Source organism: Nymphalis io, chromosome 1 (assembly GCF_905147045.1).
Source record: "Nymphalis io chromosome 1, ilAglIoxx1.1, whole genome shotgun sequence".
Lineage (NCBI taxonomy): Eukaryota > Metazoa > Arthropoda > Insecta > Lepidoptera > Nymphalidae > Nymphalis > Nymphalis io.
Genome location: NC_065888.1, coordinates 12,051,531 through 12,066,374, shown reverse-complemented (window position 1 = coordinate 12,066,374; position 14,844 = coordinate 12,051,531). Strand labels below are relative to the sequence as shown.

Here is a 14,844-nt window from a genome sequence, read left to right as displayed (position 1 = left end):
ACATTATAATTTTGTCTTAAATATTTACAGTCTTTCGGAAAGCTATGCCATTCAATCTATTCCTTTTAATTTCTACACAACGTCGGAAATGCTACAGAAGATATTGGAGAAACCTTTGGAGAAAAAAGCTGGCCGCAATTACGGTCCCCCGGGAAATAAAACTTTAATATACTTTATAGATGATATGAACATGCCTGAAGTAGATCCTTATGGGACAGTTCAACCTCATACTATAATTCGACAGCACTTAGATTACAATCACTGGTACGACCGTACCAAATTAACTTTAAAAGATATTCATAATACTCAATATGTGTCTTGCATGAATCCGACGTCTGGTAGTTTTACAATAAACCCAAGACTACAAAGACATTTTTGCGTTTTCGCGATAAGTTTCCCAAATTCAGAGGCTTTGAATAATATCTATCATTCAATTCTGAGCCAACATTTGATTAACCCAGAGTTGAGAATAAATGGCCAAATTGCTAAAATTTCGAGTAAGTTTTGCTGTTTATTATACCCTTAAAAATGATATTGATGTTATGCGTTCAATTTACATATAGCACCAATAATGTTTTATAAGTAAAAAAATGTTCAACTAACAATTTTAATAAATTTTACAGAGAACGTGGTGGCAGCAACAATTGCTTTACATAATAAAGTATCACAAGTGTTCTTGCCAACGGCCATTAAGTTTCACTACATCTTCAATTTGAGAGATTTGTCTAATGTGTTTCAGGTAAAAAAGTATACTGTGTTCAAGAGAATATCTATTATGTATACATTATTAACATTTTGTTATATATTTATAGAAATTTATCATTTCGTTTTTCATTTCGCCCAGGGATTCCTTTTCAGTACAAATGAATGCTTGGTCTACCCATCAGACCTAATACGTCTTTGGATGCACGAAACACATAGAGTATATGGAGATAAATTGACTGAAGATAAAGATATCGATGCTTTTCTCAAAATGCAAGTTGATCTTTGTAAGAAAAATTTCGAGGTATGCTATAAAGTTTAATGATATATACACTTTTAAGAGAATTACAATAATTTTAAGTTTTTTTTTTTTAATTTTTAATTTCATAGGACATAGACGAAGGCGCAGTGTTCGAGCGTCCGAATATTTATTGTCATTTTGCGGGTGGCATCGGCGAACCGAAGTATATGCCAGTTGCGTCCTGGGAACTATTAAATAAGCTACTTACTGAGGCTCTCTCAAGTTATAATGACCTTATTGCAGCTATGAACCTCGTGTTATTTGAAGATGCTATGATGCATATCTGCAGGTATGTATATGAAACATAGTAATCTTAAAAAAACAAGATAAAGACAAAAATGCTGGTTTCAGAATCAGCCGAATTCTTGAAAGTCCGAGAGGTAGTGCTCTACTTGTTGGTGTCGGTGGTTCTGGAAAGCAATCTTTATCACGATTAGCGGCATTTATATCGAGTCTCGAAGTATTTCAGATACAATTAAAGAAAGGTTACGGAGTTTCTGATTTGAAGGTAAGGTTATAATTGTAATATGCATATAAATACGTACGTATTAAAACATATAATTGACTTAATACATGTTCTTATAATTTTGCAGCATGAACTCTCTGGCTTATACATCAAAACTGGTTTAAAGAATGTTGGAATTATGTTCCTCATGACAGACGCACAAGTCGCCAACGAACAGTTTCTTGTATTGATCAATGATTTACTAGCTTCTGGTGAAGTTGGCGATCTTTTCTCCGATGACGATATAGAAAATATAATTGGAGGGGTTAGAAATGAGGTATTTGAATTGCAACCATATAACTATATTAATCTCAAATGTTATTAATAAACATTAAAATTTTATAAAAGGCTTATATTTATAACTGTAGGTAAAAGGTGCAGGATTGCCTGACACACGAGAGATTTGTTGGAAATTCTTCATTGATCGTGTTCGTAAGCAATTAAAAGTGGTTCTTTGTTTCTCTCCTGTGGGCTCGACGCTACGAGTCAGGTCCAGAAAGTTTCCAGCGCTAATCAATTGTACATCTATTAATTGGTTCCATGAGTGGCCACAAGAAGCCCTAGTTTCAGTATCAATGAAGTTCTTGGAGGAATTACATGTACTACCGGTATCGTGCTTTTTTGTTTATGCTGCTCTTTTATTTAATCATTTTCTTTCTAATTAGTTTCATTTGCTTCGTAAATAATTACTTTTGATCGCAGGTTTTCTTCATATTAGTTACTGATATATTTTATAGGTACTTGTGTGATATGTGATTGTTTATCTCTTTTAGATTAATTTACGAGATTCTGTCTCGAGATTCATGGCTTATGTACATACTTCAGTAAACACAATTTCAAAGGCTTACTTAAGTAACGAGAGGCGTTATAATTATACAACGCCAAAGAGTTATCTAGAGCAAATTAGTTTATATGCTAAGTTGGTTAATCAAAAAACTGATGAACTTCGAGCTAAAATATCTAGGTGACATTTAATCAGTTCTTATTCTTAAATTAAAATTAAAAAAGAAAATATAGTATTAATTATTCAATTATTTGTATAGATTGGAAAATGGGTTAGAAAAACTACGTAGTACAGCATCTCAAGTGGATGAGTTAAAAGCTAAATTAGCCCTACAAGAAATAGAATTACAACAAAAGAACGAAGCAGCTGATAAGCTCATAGAAATGGTAGGCGTTGAAACAGCTAAAGTACAAAGCGAAAAAGCTTTAGGTATGTAGCCCACCTAAAATTGATAAACACTTAAAACAAAGAGTTTCTTTAAAGAACAATATTAATTATATATTCGTAACTTTATAACAATTATTTAAATTTCTATTTCAGCCGACGAAGAAGAAGAGAAAGTTGCTGTGATTGCTGAAGAAGTATCAAAAAAGCAAAAAGATTGCGAAGAAGATCTTATAAAGGCTGAACCAGCTTTGGTAGCTGCTCAAGAAGCCTTAAACACTCTTAATAAAGCTAACTTGACTGAACTTAAGTCTTTTGGTTCACCACCGGGGGCCGTTACAAATGTTACAGCGGCTGTTATGGTTTTATTGGCACCTGGTGGAAAGATACCGAAAGACAGAAGTTGGAAATCTGCAAAGGTACCTCTATATCACATACCTTTAATTATGTCTTGTTAACTTACATTATGTTAAGGAGATTAAATAAGCGGCCAAATATTATTGTTGTTTTTTATTTTTATTTCAATTACATTTTATTTTAGATGATGATGGCAAAAGTTGATGTTTTCTTAGAGGCTCTTATAAATTACGATAAAGAAAATATCCATCCCGATGTTATTAAGGCCATACAGCCATACCTCAAGGATTCCGAATTTGAGCCAGGTACAAAAACATTATTTTATTTTTATTTAGAATACGTAAAATTGCATAAAAGTAAAAAAAAATTTATAGCTGTTATACTTATTTTGTTTGTTGATTGAAAAATTTGACGGAAATATTTAATTTCTATTTTATTCTTGCTTTATTCAGAATTTGTAAGATCGAAATCCGCTGCTGCTGCTGGTCTTTGCGCTTGGGTTATAAACATAATTAAGTTTTATGAAGTATTTTGCGACGTTGAGCCGAAGAGAAAAGCATTAGCCGCTGCTAATGCGGAATTAGCAGCTGCTACCGAAAAATTAAAATCGATCAAGTCTAAAGTGGCTGTAAGTAATCGTTTTAATATTAAAATTTGTTGTCATTAAAATTTTGTGAATTTCATAAAAAAATATTCATATATTCATTGTAAATATTTAAGTAAATATATGAGATTTCGTTATGATTGTAATATTGTTTAATAGTCTTTAGAAGAACAACTAGCAACGTTAACTGCTGACTTCGAGAAGGCAACAGCTGAGAAATTAAAATGTCAACAAGAAGCAGACGCTACAAATAGAACGATTCAGTTAGCAAATCGTTTGGTCAACGGACTCGCCAGCGAAAATGTGAGATGGGCTGAAGCTGTGTCTATGTACGTACTTTTCTTAGATTATATTTTTGTGACACAACCTTTTTTTTATTATTATTGACATGCAAAAAATATGTGTCGTAGAAAAGTTCGCTAAAATGCTTAATTTAATATTAAATGATCAGACGACGAATACATTATGAAAGATAAAAAATGTAAAATTATGTATAGTTTAAGAATAAAGTGATTGAGTGGCAGATGAAATTGAAATACTTGAGTTTTTTTTAACAGTTATTTTACTAATATTTTTTATATTTGTGATACAGTAAATAATATTATTGTACATAGTAATTATTATATATTATTTAGATTTATGCAGCAAAGTACTACTTTACCAGGCGATGTGCTTCTTGTTTGTGCATTTATATCGTACGTTGGTTGCTTCACTAAATTGTACCGACTGGATTTATTGCATAAGAACTGGCTTGTGTTTTTAAAAACCTTAGAGGTAAGTGTATTATTTATTTTTTAATTTAACTATTTTCATAATTAGAAGCATAATAGTGGATAGTACCAGCGTATACTTTTTTGTAGCCGCCAATTCCGATAACGGAAGGACTAGATCCTCTAACAATGTTAACAGATGACACGAATATAGCGATATGGCATAACGAAGGTTTGCCCTCTGACCGTATGAGCACTGAAAACGCTACTATTCTTTCTAACTCTGATCGATGGCCTTTGATGATTGATCCGCAGGTATTGATGTATTTATTTATTATATCATTTGTATGAGATGTTATAACACAGTTATAATATTATAATGTATACCTTACGACACTTGAAAACATGAACCGATGAAGTAAGAAATATTTTTAAGTTATTTATGTATCTAAATAAGTTGCGAAAAAGTTTCAAACAGTAAGTTTTAATAATAAAATAAAATAATTAAAGAATTAATTGATTACTTTTGTGATAATATTTAATAATAATAATATTTAATATTGTAAGTATGTCTGTACGTTCATACATACTTACAATATTAAATCCACTTTGTTTTACTTTGCTTACTAAGAATTCACCTGTTTATTATTTTGTTTTTCTTTTGTTTATTATGTTTGGTGTGTGTGTGGTTTTATTATATATGTTTAATCAACACCCAAACAAGCTGACGAGGCTTATGTAAATTATAAAAATAAATATTAATATTTTGTTGTTATAAATAAATAAATAAATTTGTAGCTTCAAGGAGTCAAGTGGATAAAGCAAAAGTATGGTGATATATTAAAGGTGATTCGTCTCGGGCAAAAGGGTTACCTTGATACTATAGAAAAAGCTATTATTAAGGGTGAGACGATACTCCTTGAAAACATTGGTGAAACTGTCGATCCCGTCTTAGATCCATTGTTGGGTCGAAATTTAATAAAAAAAGGAAGGTATGTAGCTCTAAATGTACATTTTATTCAAAGGAAACCAAAATAGTATTTTTTTTTATTAAAAAAATACTAACATCAATTATTTATTGTGATTACGAATGATTTTTCAGGGCTATTAAAATTGGTGATAAGGAAGTTGAATATAGTCCTAACTTTAAGTTAATATTGCACACAAAGCTAGCGAATCCCCATTACAAGCCGGAAATGCAAGCTCAGACTACGTTAGTAAATTTCACTGTTACTCGTGACGGTCTCGAAGATCAACTATTAGCGGAAGTGGTCAAAGCGGAGAGGCCAGATTTAGAAGAACTAAAAGCGGAGTTAACAAAACAGCAAAACGAATTTAAAATACAATTAAAGAAACTTGAAGATGATTTACTGTCTCGTCTTTCGTCGGCAGGTGCAAATATTTTAGGCGACACGGCGTTAATAGAAAACCTAGAAATCACTAAAAAAACTGCAGCGGATATTGAAAAAAAGGTACAATAGTTAATAAAATATTTGTCAATCGTTTAAATTTTATACACAATTTACTATATCGTTTAAATATAGATAATGAAATGAAATAAGCTCGATTTTTAACGTGATTACAACTCTAAATTTAATAGGTTTCTGAAGCAAAAGTAACATCTCACCAAATAGATCAAGCCCGTGAATTCTATCGACCAGCTGCAGCCAGAGCGTCACTTCTGTATTTTATATTGAACGACTTAAATACTATTAACCCTATTTATCAATTCTCTCTTAAGGTAGTATTATTTGTAATGAAACAATAATTTTCTCTAATCTACATAGTATCATGTGTTCATCATAGTTAATATATTTTGATCAGGCATTTAGCGTCGTTTTTCAAAAGGCAATATCTAAAGCCGAACCAGCTGATGAAGTCAGTCAAAGGATAAAAAATTTAATAGATTGCATCACGTATTCAGTATTTCAATACACTTCGAGGGGCCTTTTTGAATGTGACAAGTTAATATTCGCTTCTCAGATGACTTTTCAGGTAAAAACTATTGAGGCACTTAGTTAAAAATTAAATTAAATAAAAGTTTTTATAAAATGAAGAATTTTAAATTTCTATCTTTATTGAAATAGTGTTAATTATAATTTTAGATTCTGCTAATGAGCGAAGAAGTATCGCCTGCTGAATTAGATTTTTTCCTTCGTTTTCCAATCAAACCTCATGTAACGAGTCCAGTAGATTTTTTATCTAATCAAAGCTGGGGTGGGATATGTTCCTTAGCTAGTAAAGATGAATTTAGGAATCTCGATAGAGATATTGAAACTTCACCGAAAAGATGGAAGAAAATTGTAGAAATGGAATGCCCCGAACGTGAAAAGTTCCCACAGGTACAATACACAACTAAGTTGTTAGTAGTTGTATAAAGATAAATAAGCTCAACATACATGCTGTACACTGTTTCTTTCACTCATTCAACTTTTTTTTTTTTTTTTATAGAATAGGAAGGCGGACGAGCATATGGGCCACCTGATGGTAAGTGGTCACCAACGCTCTTAGACATTGGCATTGTAAGAAATGTCAACCATTGCTTACATATCCAATGCGCCACCAACCTTGGGAACTAAGATTTTATGTCCCTTGTGCCTGTAATTACACTGGCTCACTCACCCTTCAAACCGGAACACAACAATATCAAGTATTGCTGTTTTGCGGTAGAATATCTGATGAGTGGGTGGTACCTACCCAGACGAGCTTGCACAAAGCCCTACCACCAGTATAGTACAACTATAGTTATAAGCAGTGCTATTCTATATGAACTTACTCGTAAGGTTTTGAAGCCTGACATATATATACATTTGACTGCCTCGTTGGTCTAGTGACTTGATATAAGGCCGCAGACCCGGAGGTCCTGGGTTAAATTCCCAGGTCGGGCCAATAAAATGTTATTGGGTTTTGCTGTTAGAAAATTCTCAGTAGCAGCCCGGAGTCTGTAAGTTTGAAGTGTGTACACTCCCGTGCCTCGGAAAGCACGTAGACGTTGGTCCTGCGCCTGAACTCTTTCCGGTCGTGTCGGATTGCCGTTCCATCGGATTATGAGAGTTTGGGAATAGAGAGTGCACCTGTGTTTGCGCACACACTTGTGCACTATAATATCTCCTGCGTAGTCGGCCATTCTCATTCCCATGTGGCCGAAATCTGTCTGGAGGACATTATTTTTATTATTATACATTATATACCTTTTAAAAGTTATAATTATTATAGTCAATGTCGTATCTGCCTATCTATTGTATTCCCAAATTTCGCTAACGCTGTTCTGCTGGGGATTTTTCTCTTACGGAAGAGCTCTACTGGACGCAATATGCATCTTTTTTCGTGGCTTTGGTAAAATGGATGAATAACTGTCGGAGGTTACCAGTGCACGCAATTTAGTCTCTAATATCATTTGCTAGTTATAGAATTACTTGTGACATGTTATTACATAACCCTTATATTTAAACGAGAAATACAACAACGAAAGAATTACTTAACAGCATAAACTATATACTATATTGTTAAAAAGTAATTACTCTGAACACTTAATCAAATCGCAATTTGTGAAGCTATTAAATAAGCATCTTATTTTTGATTTCCTTAGGAATGGAAAAATAAAACAGCACTTCAAAGATTATGTATGCTTCGAGCATTACGACCTGATAGAATGACGTATGCTGTTGCGTAAGTATTATTACTTTGATGGCGTAGTTTTTAAATGTTAATCACTGCTAATTTCAAAATAATGTTTATTATTGTAATAAAAAATAACTGTTTTAGAAAGTTTGCCTATTTTTAGATTTTTTTTTTATAGAATAGGAAGGTGGACGAACATATGGGCCACCTAATGGTAAGTGGTCACCAAACGCTCTTAGACATTGGCATTGTAAGAAATGTCAACCATCGCTTATAGCCAATGCGCCACCAACCTTGGGAACTAAGATTTTATGTCCCTTGTGCCTGTAATTACACTGGCTCACTCACCCTTCAAACCGGAACACACCAATATCAAGTATTGCTGTTTTGCGGTAGAATATCTGATGAGTGGGTGGTACCTACCCAGACGAGCTTGCACAAAGCCCTACCACCAGTAAAATAGTATATTTGTTTTTTTATAATAAATAAAATGTATTTGTTTCAAAGAAGTACTTTCATAAGTAATTGAACGTGCTTTTGTTTTTATGAGGTTAGCAATCCACATTTGTTTACATTTTAAATAAAATAATTATAGAACTTATATCGAGGAAAAGATGGGTGCAAGATATGTTGAGAACAGAACGGTGGAATTTAGTAAGTCATTTGAGGAAACCAGCCCAACGACACCGATTTTTTTCATATTGTCACCTGGAGTTAACCCGCTTAAAGATGTGGAAGCTTTGGGAAAAGCCTTAGGATTTACAGCTGATAATGGGAATTTTCATAACGTGTCATTGGGTCAAGGGCAGGAGATAGTAGCTGAGCAAGCAATGGACGAATCCTTTAATAAGGGGCACTGGGTTGTTTTGCAGGTATACCTGGTCATAGCTCATCAATAATTTTAATTGGAGCTACATTTTTTGAAATTTAAGTTCAAAATACTCCAAATACTACTTAAATATTAAAAATATTAATAATTTTAGAATATACACTTGGTAAAAAAATGGCTACCTAGTCTTGAGAAGAAGATGGAGAGTTTCGCAGGTGGGTGTCACGACGACTTTAGATTGTTTATGTCAGCGGAGCCCGCCGCCACACCCACCGCGCATATCATACCTCAGGGAATATTGGAATCCAGTATTAAGATAACCAATGAACCGCCTACTGGAATGCAGGTTTGTCCAGTGGAATCTATTAGCTCCTGGAAATGTTGTCATAAATTAGAGTTATTATGAATTTTAATAATAAATGAATTTATGATAAAACTAAATTATAACTTTAAATTGTTTCTTAATAGAAGTTTTGCTAAGACATGAGAAATCTTAGTTTGCTCTCCACTGTGTTGGTATTCTTTATCATATAAATTAGTTAATTTTAAAGAAATCAATTTTAAGTTAAGATTGTCTGTTGAATACTTTTTTTTATTTACTGAGTAAATAATTACGTACAATAATTTAGTACCTATTTTATCGTAAATTCTCCATGTCGCTATTTTATAGCAATAAATTTGTGTAAATTTGTAGGCAAATTTGCACAAGGCGCTTGATAATTTTAATCAAGAAACATTAGAAATGTGTGGCAAAGAAGCAGAATTTAAAGCAATACTCTTTGCTCTTTGTTACTTTCATGCGGTTGTTGCGGAAAGAAGAAAATTTGGACCTCAAGGATGGAATAAAATTTATCCATTTAACGTTGGTAGGAATAAAATTAACTTATTTTTAAAATTATACTTTATTTAATTTCTCTCTGAATTTTTTACAACTGAAGCAATCATTATGACATGCTATAATATTTTCAGGTGACCTAACAATAAGTGTTTTCGTTTTGTATAATTACTTGGAAGCAAACTCCAAAGTTCCTTGGGAAGACTTAAGGTATTTATTTGGTGAAATTATGTATGGCGGTCATATAACAGACGACTGGGATAGAAGACTTTGTAATGCCTATCTTGAAGAATTGATGCAACCCGATTTAGTAAGCAAAACACAAATATATTAAATTGTAGGTAATCATTTTATAGAATGATTATATAAATAAAAAAAATTCAGGTAGATGGTGAATTACAACTGGCGCCAGGCTTCCCCGCACCACCAAACACTGACTATGTAGGATACCATCAGTACATAGAAGATGCAATGCCTCAAGAGTCCCCATATTTATATGGTCTTCATCCCAACGCTGAGATTGGATTTCTTACCACAACTTCAGAAAATTTGTTTAGAACTATTTTTGAAATGCAGCCGAGAGACGCTCAAGCTTCTGGAGCAACAACAGTGACTAGAGAGGACAAGGTATTATCTATAGAATAGGGATAAGTTCATGCATTAAGTAGTTACCAATAATTAAAAAAAAACTTTCGATAAGAACAGATTTTATTAATAATGGTCGCTACATCGATATAAAAGAATCGCGACAATTCATATTTAATTTTAAATCCACTGATTGAACTATTAAATATCTGTTCTTGTAGCCAAGAAGTAATTGGAATCGGTCATTTGAAATATGATGTTATAGAATAATATCAATTTAAATCCCTTACATATTTATCGAACTTTTTGGTTCAGGTTAAGCAAATGCTAGATGAAGTAATGGAAAAGTTGCCAGAAGAGTTCAATATGGTGGAGATAATGGGAAAAGTGGAAGAGCGAACACCTTACGTTATAGTTGCGTTCCAGGAATGCGAACGTATGAATTATTTAACTGGAGAAATGAAGAGGTCTCTGAGAGAGTTGGATCTGGGTCTCAAGGTAATCAAAAACGATTTATTTTTAGAATTGTTGGATAACACTATATGACATTCTAGATAGGCAGGCAGAATTAAATTAGTTTTATTAATTTTGAGACATATAATACATATAATAAGTATTACGAAAATTTTATTTATTACGTGTTTTTTTATAGGGTGAACTAACGATCACTTCAGACATGGAGGAGTTGGAAAATGCTCTGTTCTTGGATCAGGTGAGTTTAACATTGAGGCGTCTGTAGTTAAAGGGCGATTTTTAAGCATGGGACACATGTTATTGCATGCCATTAAAATTGCATGTGTATCTTCTTTGAGTGCTTGGTTCAGTGGTAATTTATATATAATAGTATTAGGCGACATGTTTGTTTGTGATTATACTGTAATGTATTTGACACATGGCCTTAAAATTAGTATTTAATTATGCATATTTACATCATGTACCTCATAACAACGGTTTCGACTAAATGGAAATGGTTTCCAGGTACCTGCGATCTGGGGTAACAGGGCCTATCCATCACTGCTGGGTCTCGCAGCTTGGTTTGTAGACTTGCTACTCCGTCTGCGTGAGCTGGAGACTTGGGCCACTGATTTTGTTGTAAGTTCTATGTTAATTATAATTTGTGTTAAATAAAATCTATTAACGTTTCAAAAGTGCTTGTAAGAACATACTTGATATAGAAAAAAAAAAAAAATTTATTGCTGTTCACATTTATAAACGTATAATTTTATTCAGGCGATACTTATTTTCAGTATATTTATACTATAATCAATACAACTTTACGTGTTTAAATTTATATTCAAAAAGCAATGTTTTAAGAAAAACAGCTATATTTTTGGCAGTTTGTTTTGATACACTAAATATTTTTTTTTTTTTTAATTACTGACAGTTGCCAACATCAGTGTGGTTAGGGGGGTTCTTCAACCCACAAAGTCTGTTGACCGCAATAATGCAGAGCACAGCGCGTCGCTACGAGTTGCCGTTGGACAAGATGTGTCTGCAGTGTGACGTCACCAAGAAAATGAAAGAGGATTTCACGTAAGCATTTTATATGAATAAATAAATATACTGGGACATCATTAACGCACAACCATCTAATCCCAAACTAAGCAGAGCTTGTACTATGGAAAGAACTGATATACTACATATACTACTTTTCTTTTGTAAATACATACTTATATAGATAATTACACCCAGACTTAGGACAAACATACATGTACATGCACACAAATGTCTCCTGGGGGGGGGGGGGGATCGAACCCACAACGTTCGGCGTGAAAGGCAAGTATCTACCAACCACGTCAACCGGCCCGTCATCATAGTGGTACAAATCGAATAAAAATATTAGTAAATTATTGGATGGTCTACGAATTCTAATCTGTAAGCTATTAAAATTGTTGGTAATTTGATTAATATTGATCAATTGTATTCTTGAAAAAAAAGTGGAGAATTTAGTCACCTTTCACCTGATTGTATGTGGTCATTACCGACCATAGACATTAGGGCCGTAACAAATATTAACCATTTCTTAGATCTTACTTATAAAAGTTTTTTTTTTACTAATTTATTTTAAAAAAAGAAGTCAGAAGAGTTATATGTGCGTATATGTGTGTGTTAATCGTTATTACAATCGTAATTATTTATTTTATTTTATTACTTTTTGTAACTTTCATGCCTACTAACAACCTTTCCTATTAATTTTTTACATTATATATGTATATGTGTATTACTTCACATATTATATATTTTATTTACTGTGTTCAATAAGAATAAAAAAAGTAAGAAAAACAATAAAATTTAAGAAAATGCGGCCATATCGATGCACACATCGATAATAATAATAAAATACAAGACACAGTCTTTAACACAACCTTAGTAGGTGGCTTACAATGATCCAGTATTTCCATCCAGCGCAGCAATCTAGTGACGCTAGATCCAGCCGCTTAGATTTAACCAGTAATATTTAATAATGCAATACTACTTGTATTGCTTTTTGGCTGTAAAATATGTGATGAGGGGGTGGTGCCTATACAGATGGACACGCAACATAAGGCATAAGTGACTTTTTAATCTCACAACTTTTTTTTCATTATTTGGTAAGTCACTCAATAATTTAAATAAAGAAATTATTGGTTATCATATACTCACATATAAAAATTCAAACTAGGTACACAATGATAATCACAAATATTAATGACGCGATTTTTTTTTATATTCGCCGGGAGGACAAATGACTACTCCACCTGATGATAAGTGGTAGTAGAGTCCAAACGCGACGACGGCCAGTACAGACGGGAAAAACGTTCTGCACTAGCTGCCTTCGCCTTGCCGGCCCGCAAGATGCCTCTTCATGCCTCGTTTGAAGGAACCCGGGTTGTAAGAGGAGGGGAACACGTGATGATTTTGATTAAACTTATTTCTTTTAGCTCAAGTGAAACTTACCAATGTGTTTATGTGTGTGTCAGAACTGTTAACGAACTAAAGTATTTATAAAATAGCATAGCAGACTCCCGGTCAGCTCCACGAGACGGCGCATACGTGCACGGCCTCCTGATGGAAGGTGCGCGGTGGGACTTACACGCTGGCATAATAATGGACTCGCGTTTGAAGGATCTCTTCCCGCCAATGCCTGTCATCAATATTAGGGTAAATAAAACGCTTTATAAATCAATCTGTTTTACTATTTTTATGATTCATTGTTTCATATCATGACTGATATTATCAGTCGGCTTTATGATATACAGTAACAACCTTTTAATGTCCCACTGCTGATCTAAGGCCTCCTCTCTCTTTTGAGGAGAAGGTTTGGAGCTTATTCCACCACGCTGCTCCAATGCGGGTTGGTAGAATATACGTGTGGCAGAATTTCAACGAAATTAGACACATACAGGTTTCCTCACGATGTTTTCCTTCACCGCCAAGCACGAGATGATTTATAATCACAAATTAAGCATATGAAAATTCAGTGGTGCTTGCCCGGGTTCGAACCCACGATCATCTTTTAAGATTCACGCGTTCTAACCACTAGGCTATCTCGGCTTTATGATATGAAAAATTATAATTAGTTATGCGTATTAATAATAATAATAATATACTGGGACATTATTCACACACGGCCATCTGATCCCAAACTAAGCAGAGTTTGTACTATGGAAGTCAGATAACTGATATACTACATAATATACTACTTTTCTTTTGTAAATACATACTTATATAGATAATTACACCCAGACTCAGGAAAACAGACATGTTCATGCACAAAAATGTCTGTTCTGGGTGGGAATCGAACCCACAACCTTCGGCGTAAAAGGCAAGTATGTACTAACTATGCCAACCGGCCCGTCAGTATTCCGGTAGTCGTATTCTATCAGAAACATGTTGAGTATTCAGTTATAAATACAGTAAGCGTAAAATAGCGTATCACCGTAAATAGGTTGTCCATATGTCGTATCTACGAAGTGAGCTCTTACACAGCACTGCTTATATCAATTCGTCACATACGCTAATATATACTGGCAATGAAAGAAGTGAAAACCACTTCTTACACGGTGAATACGTCGCCAATCATCGGATCTAGTATATTATGTCCATTGTCTGTGGTTACACTGCCTCCTCACCATTCAGACCAATACACAGTAATACAAAGCATAGGTAAGTGATCGGCGACCTTCATAGACCTGTTAAATACTAATCATTATATAATTGTAATTGTACAATTTTCAGGCTATTACACAAGACAAACAGGACCTGCGCAATATGTACGAGTGCCCCGTGTACAAGACGCGCACGCGGGGACCCACTTACGTGTGGACCTTCAATTTAAAGACCAAGGACAAACCATCCAAGTGGACGTTAGCTGGTGTCGCTTTGTTGTTGCAGACATAACTTTTTATTATAGCGGTCATCATTATCCACTTCACACTTTTTCTTTTTTATGTTTACTTTTGCTGTCTGATGTTTTATATACTTCATTATACGTATTTATTCTTAAAATATAAAATAAAAAGTGTTTGTTTGTAAATATTTCTATATTTTATATGCCATAAATTAGTATTAGTACATTGTCCTAATTTCAGCCTGTTTCCACACACTGCTGCATCTGGCTAATATCTTGGACTTTGATAACTACAAA

At 33.6% G+C, this 14,844-nt stretch overlaps 1 protein-coding gene across 1 annotated transcript in view; it reads left to right on the top strand.

Annotated features, from left to right (window-relative positions):
- LOC126772314 (dynein beta chain, ciliary) overlaps positions 1 to 14,631 on the top strand; it is a 28,399-nt gene extending 13,768 nt beyond the window's left edge. Inside the window, exons 35-66 of the mRNA XM_050492617.1 lie at positions 31 to 497; positions 624 to 739; positions 845 to 1,006; positions 1,093 to 1,292; positions 1,355 to 1,511; positions 1,597 to 1,785; positions 1,877 to 2,116; positions 2,282 to 2,472; positions 2,552 to 2,721; positions 2,833 to 3,095; positions 3,218 to 3,338; positions 3,486 to 3,661; positions 3,797 to 3,966; positions 4,273 to 4,411; positions 4,498 to 4,662; positions 5,146 to 5,339; positions 5,450 to 5,819; positions 5,948 to 6,088; positions 6,172 to 6,342; positions 6,453 to 6,689; positions 7,937 to 8,016; positions 8,564 to 8,840; positions 8,952 to 9,143; positions 9,492 to 9,663; positions 9,767 to 9,942; positions 10,017 to 10,259; positions 10,533 to 10,715; positions 10,870 to 10,929; positions 11,196 to 11,309; positions 11,602 to 11,750; positions 13,211 to 13,358; positions 14,436 to 14,631. Of these exons, the coding sequence (XP_050348574.1) occupies positions 31 to 497; positions 624 to 739; positions 845 to 1,006; positions 1,093 to 1,292; positions 1,355 to 1,511; positions 1,597 to 1,785; positions 1,877 to 2,116; positions 2,282 to 2,472; positions 2,552 to 2,721; positions 2,833 to 3,095; positions 3,218 to 3,338; positions 3,486 to 3,661; positions 3,797 to 3,966; positions 4,273 to 4,411; positions 4,498 to 4,662; positions 5,146 to 5,339; positions 5,450 to 5,819; positions 5,948 to 6,088; positions 6,172 to 6,342; positions 6,453 to 6,689; positions 7,937 to 8,016; positions 8,564 to 8,840; positions 8,952 to 9,143; positions 9,492 to 9,663; positions 9,767 to 9,942; positions 10,017 to 10,259; positions 10,533 to 10,715; positions 10,870 to 10,929; positions 11,196 to 11,309; positions 11,602 to 11,750; positions 13,211 to 13,358; positions 14,436 to 14,597 (5,995 nt within the window). The 3' untranslated portion in view covers positions 14,598 to 14,631. The remainder of the gene's footprint in view (positions 1 to 30; positions 498 to 623; positions 740 to 844; positions 1,007 to 1,092; positions 1,293 to 1,354; positions 1,512 to 1,596; positions 1,786 to 1,876; positions 2,117 to 2,281; positions 2,473 to 2,551; positions 2,722 to 2,832; positions 3,096 to 3,217; positions 3,339 to 3,485; positions 3,662 to 3,796; positions 3,967 to 4,272; positions 4,412 to 4,497; positions 4,663 to 5,145; positions 5,340 to 5,449; positions 5,820 to 5,947; positions 6,089 to 6,171; positions 6,343 to 6,452; positions 6,690 to 7,936; positions 8,017 to 8,563; positions 8,841 to 8,951; positions 9,144 to 9,491; positions 9,664 to 9,766; positions 9,943 to 10,016; positions 10,260 to 10,532; positions 10,716 to 10,869; positions 10,930 to 11,195; positions 11,310 to 11,601; positions 11,751 to 13,210; positions 13,359 to 14,435) is intronic.
- The last annotated feature ends 213 nt before the right edge of the window (positions 14,632 to 14,844 follow it).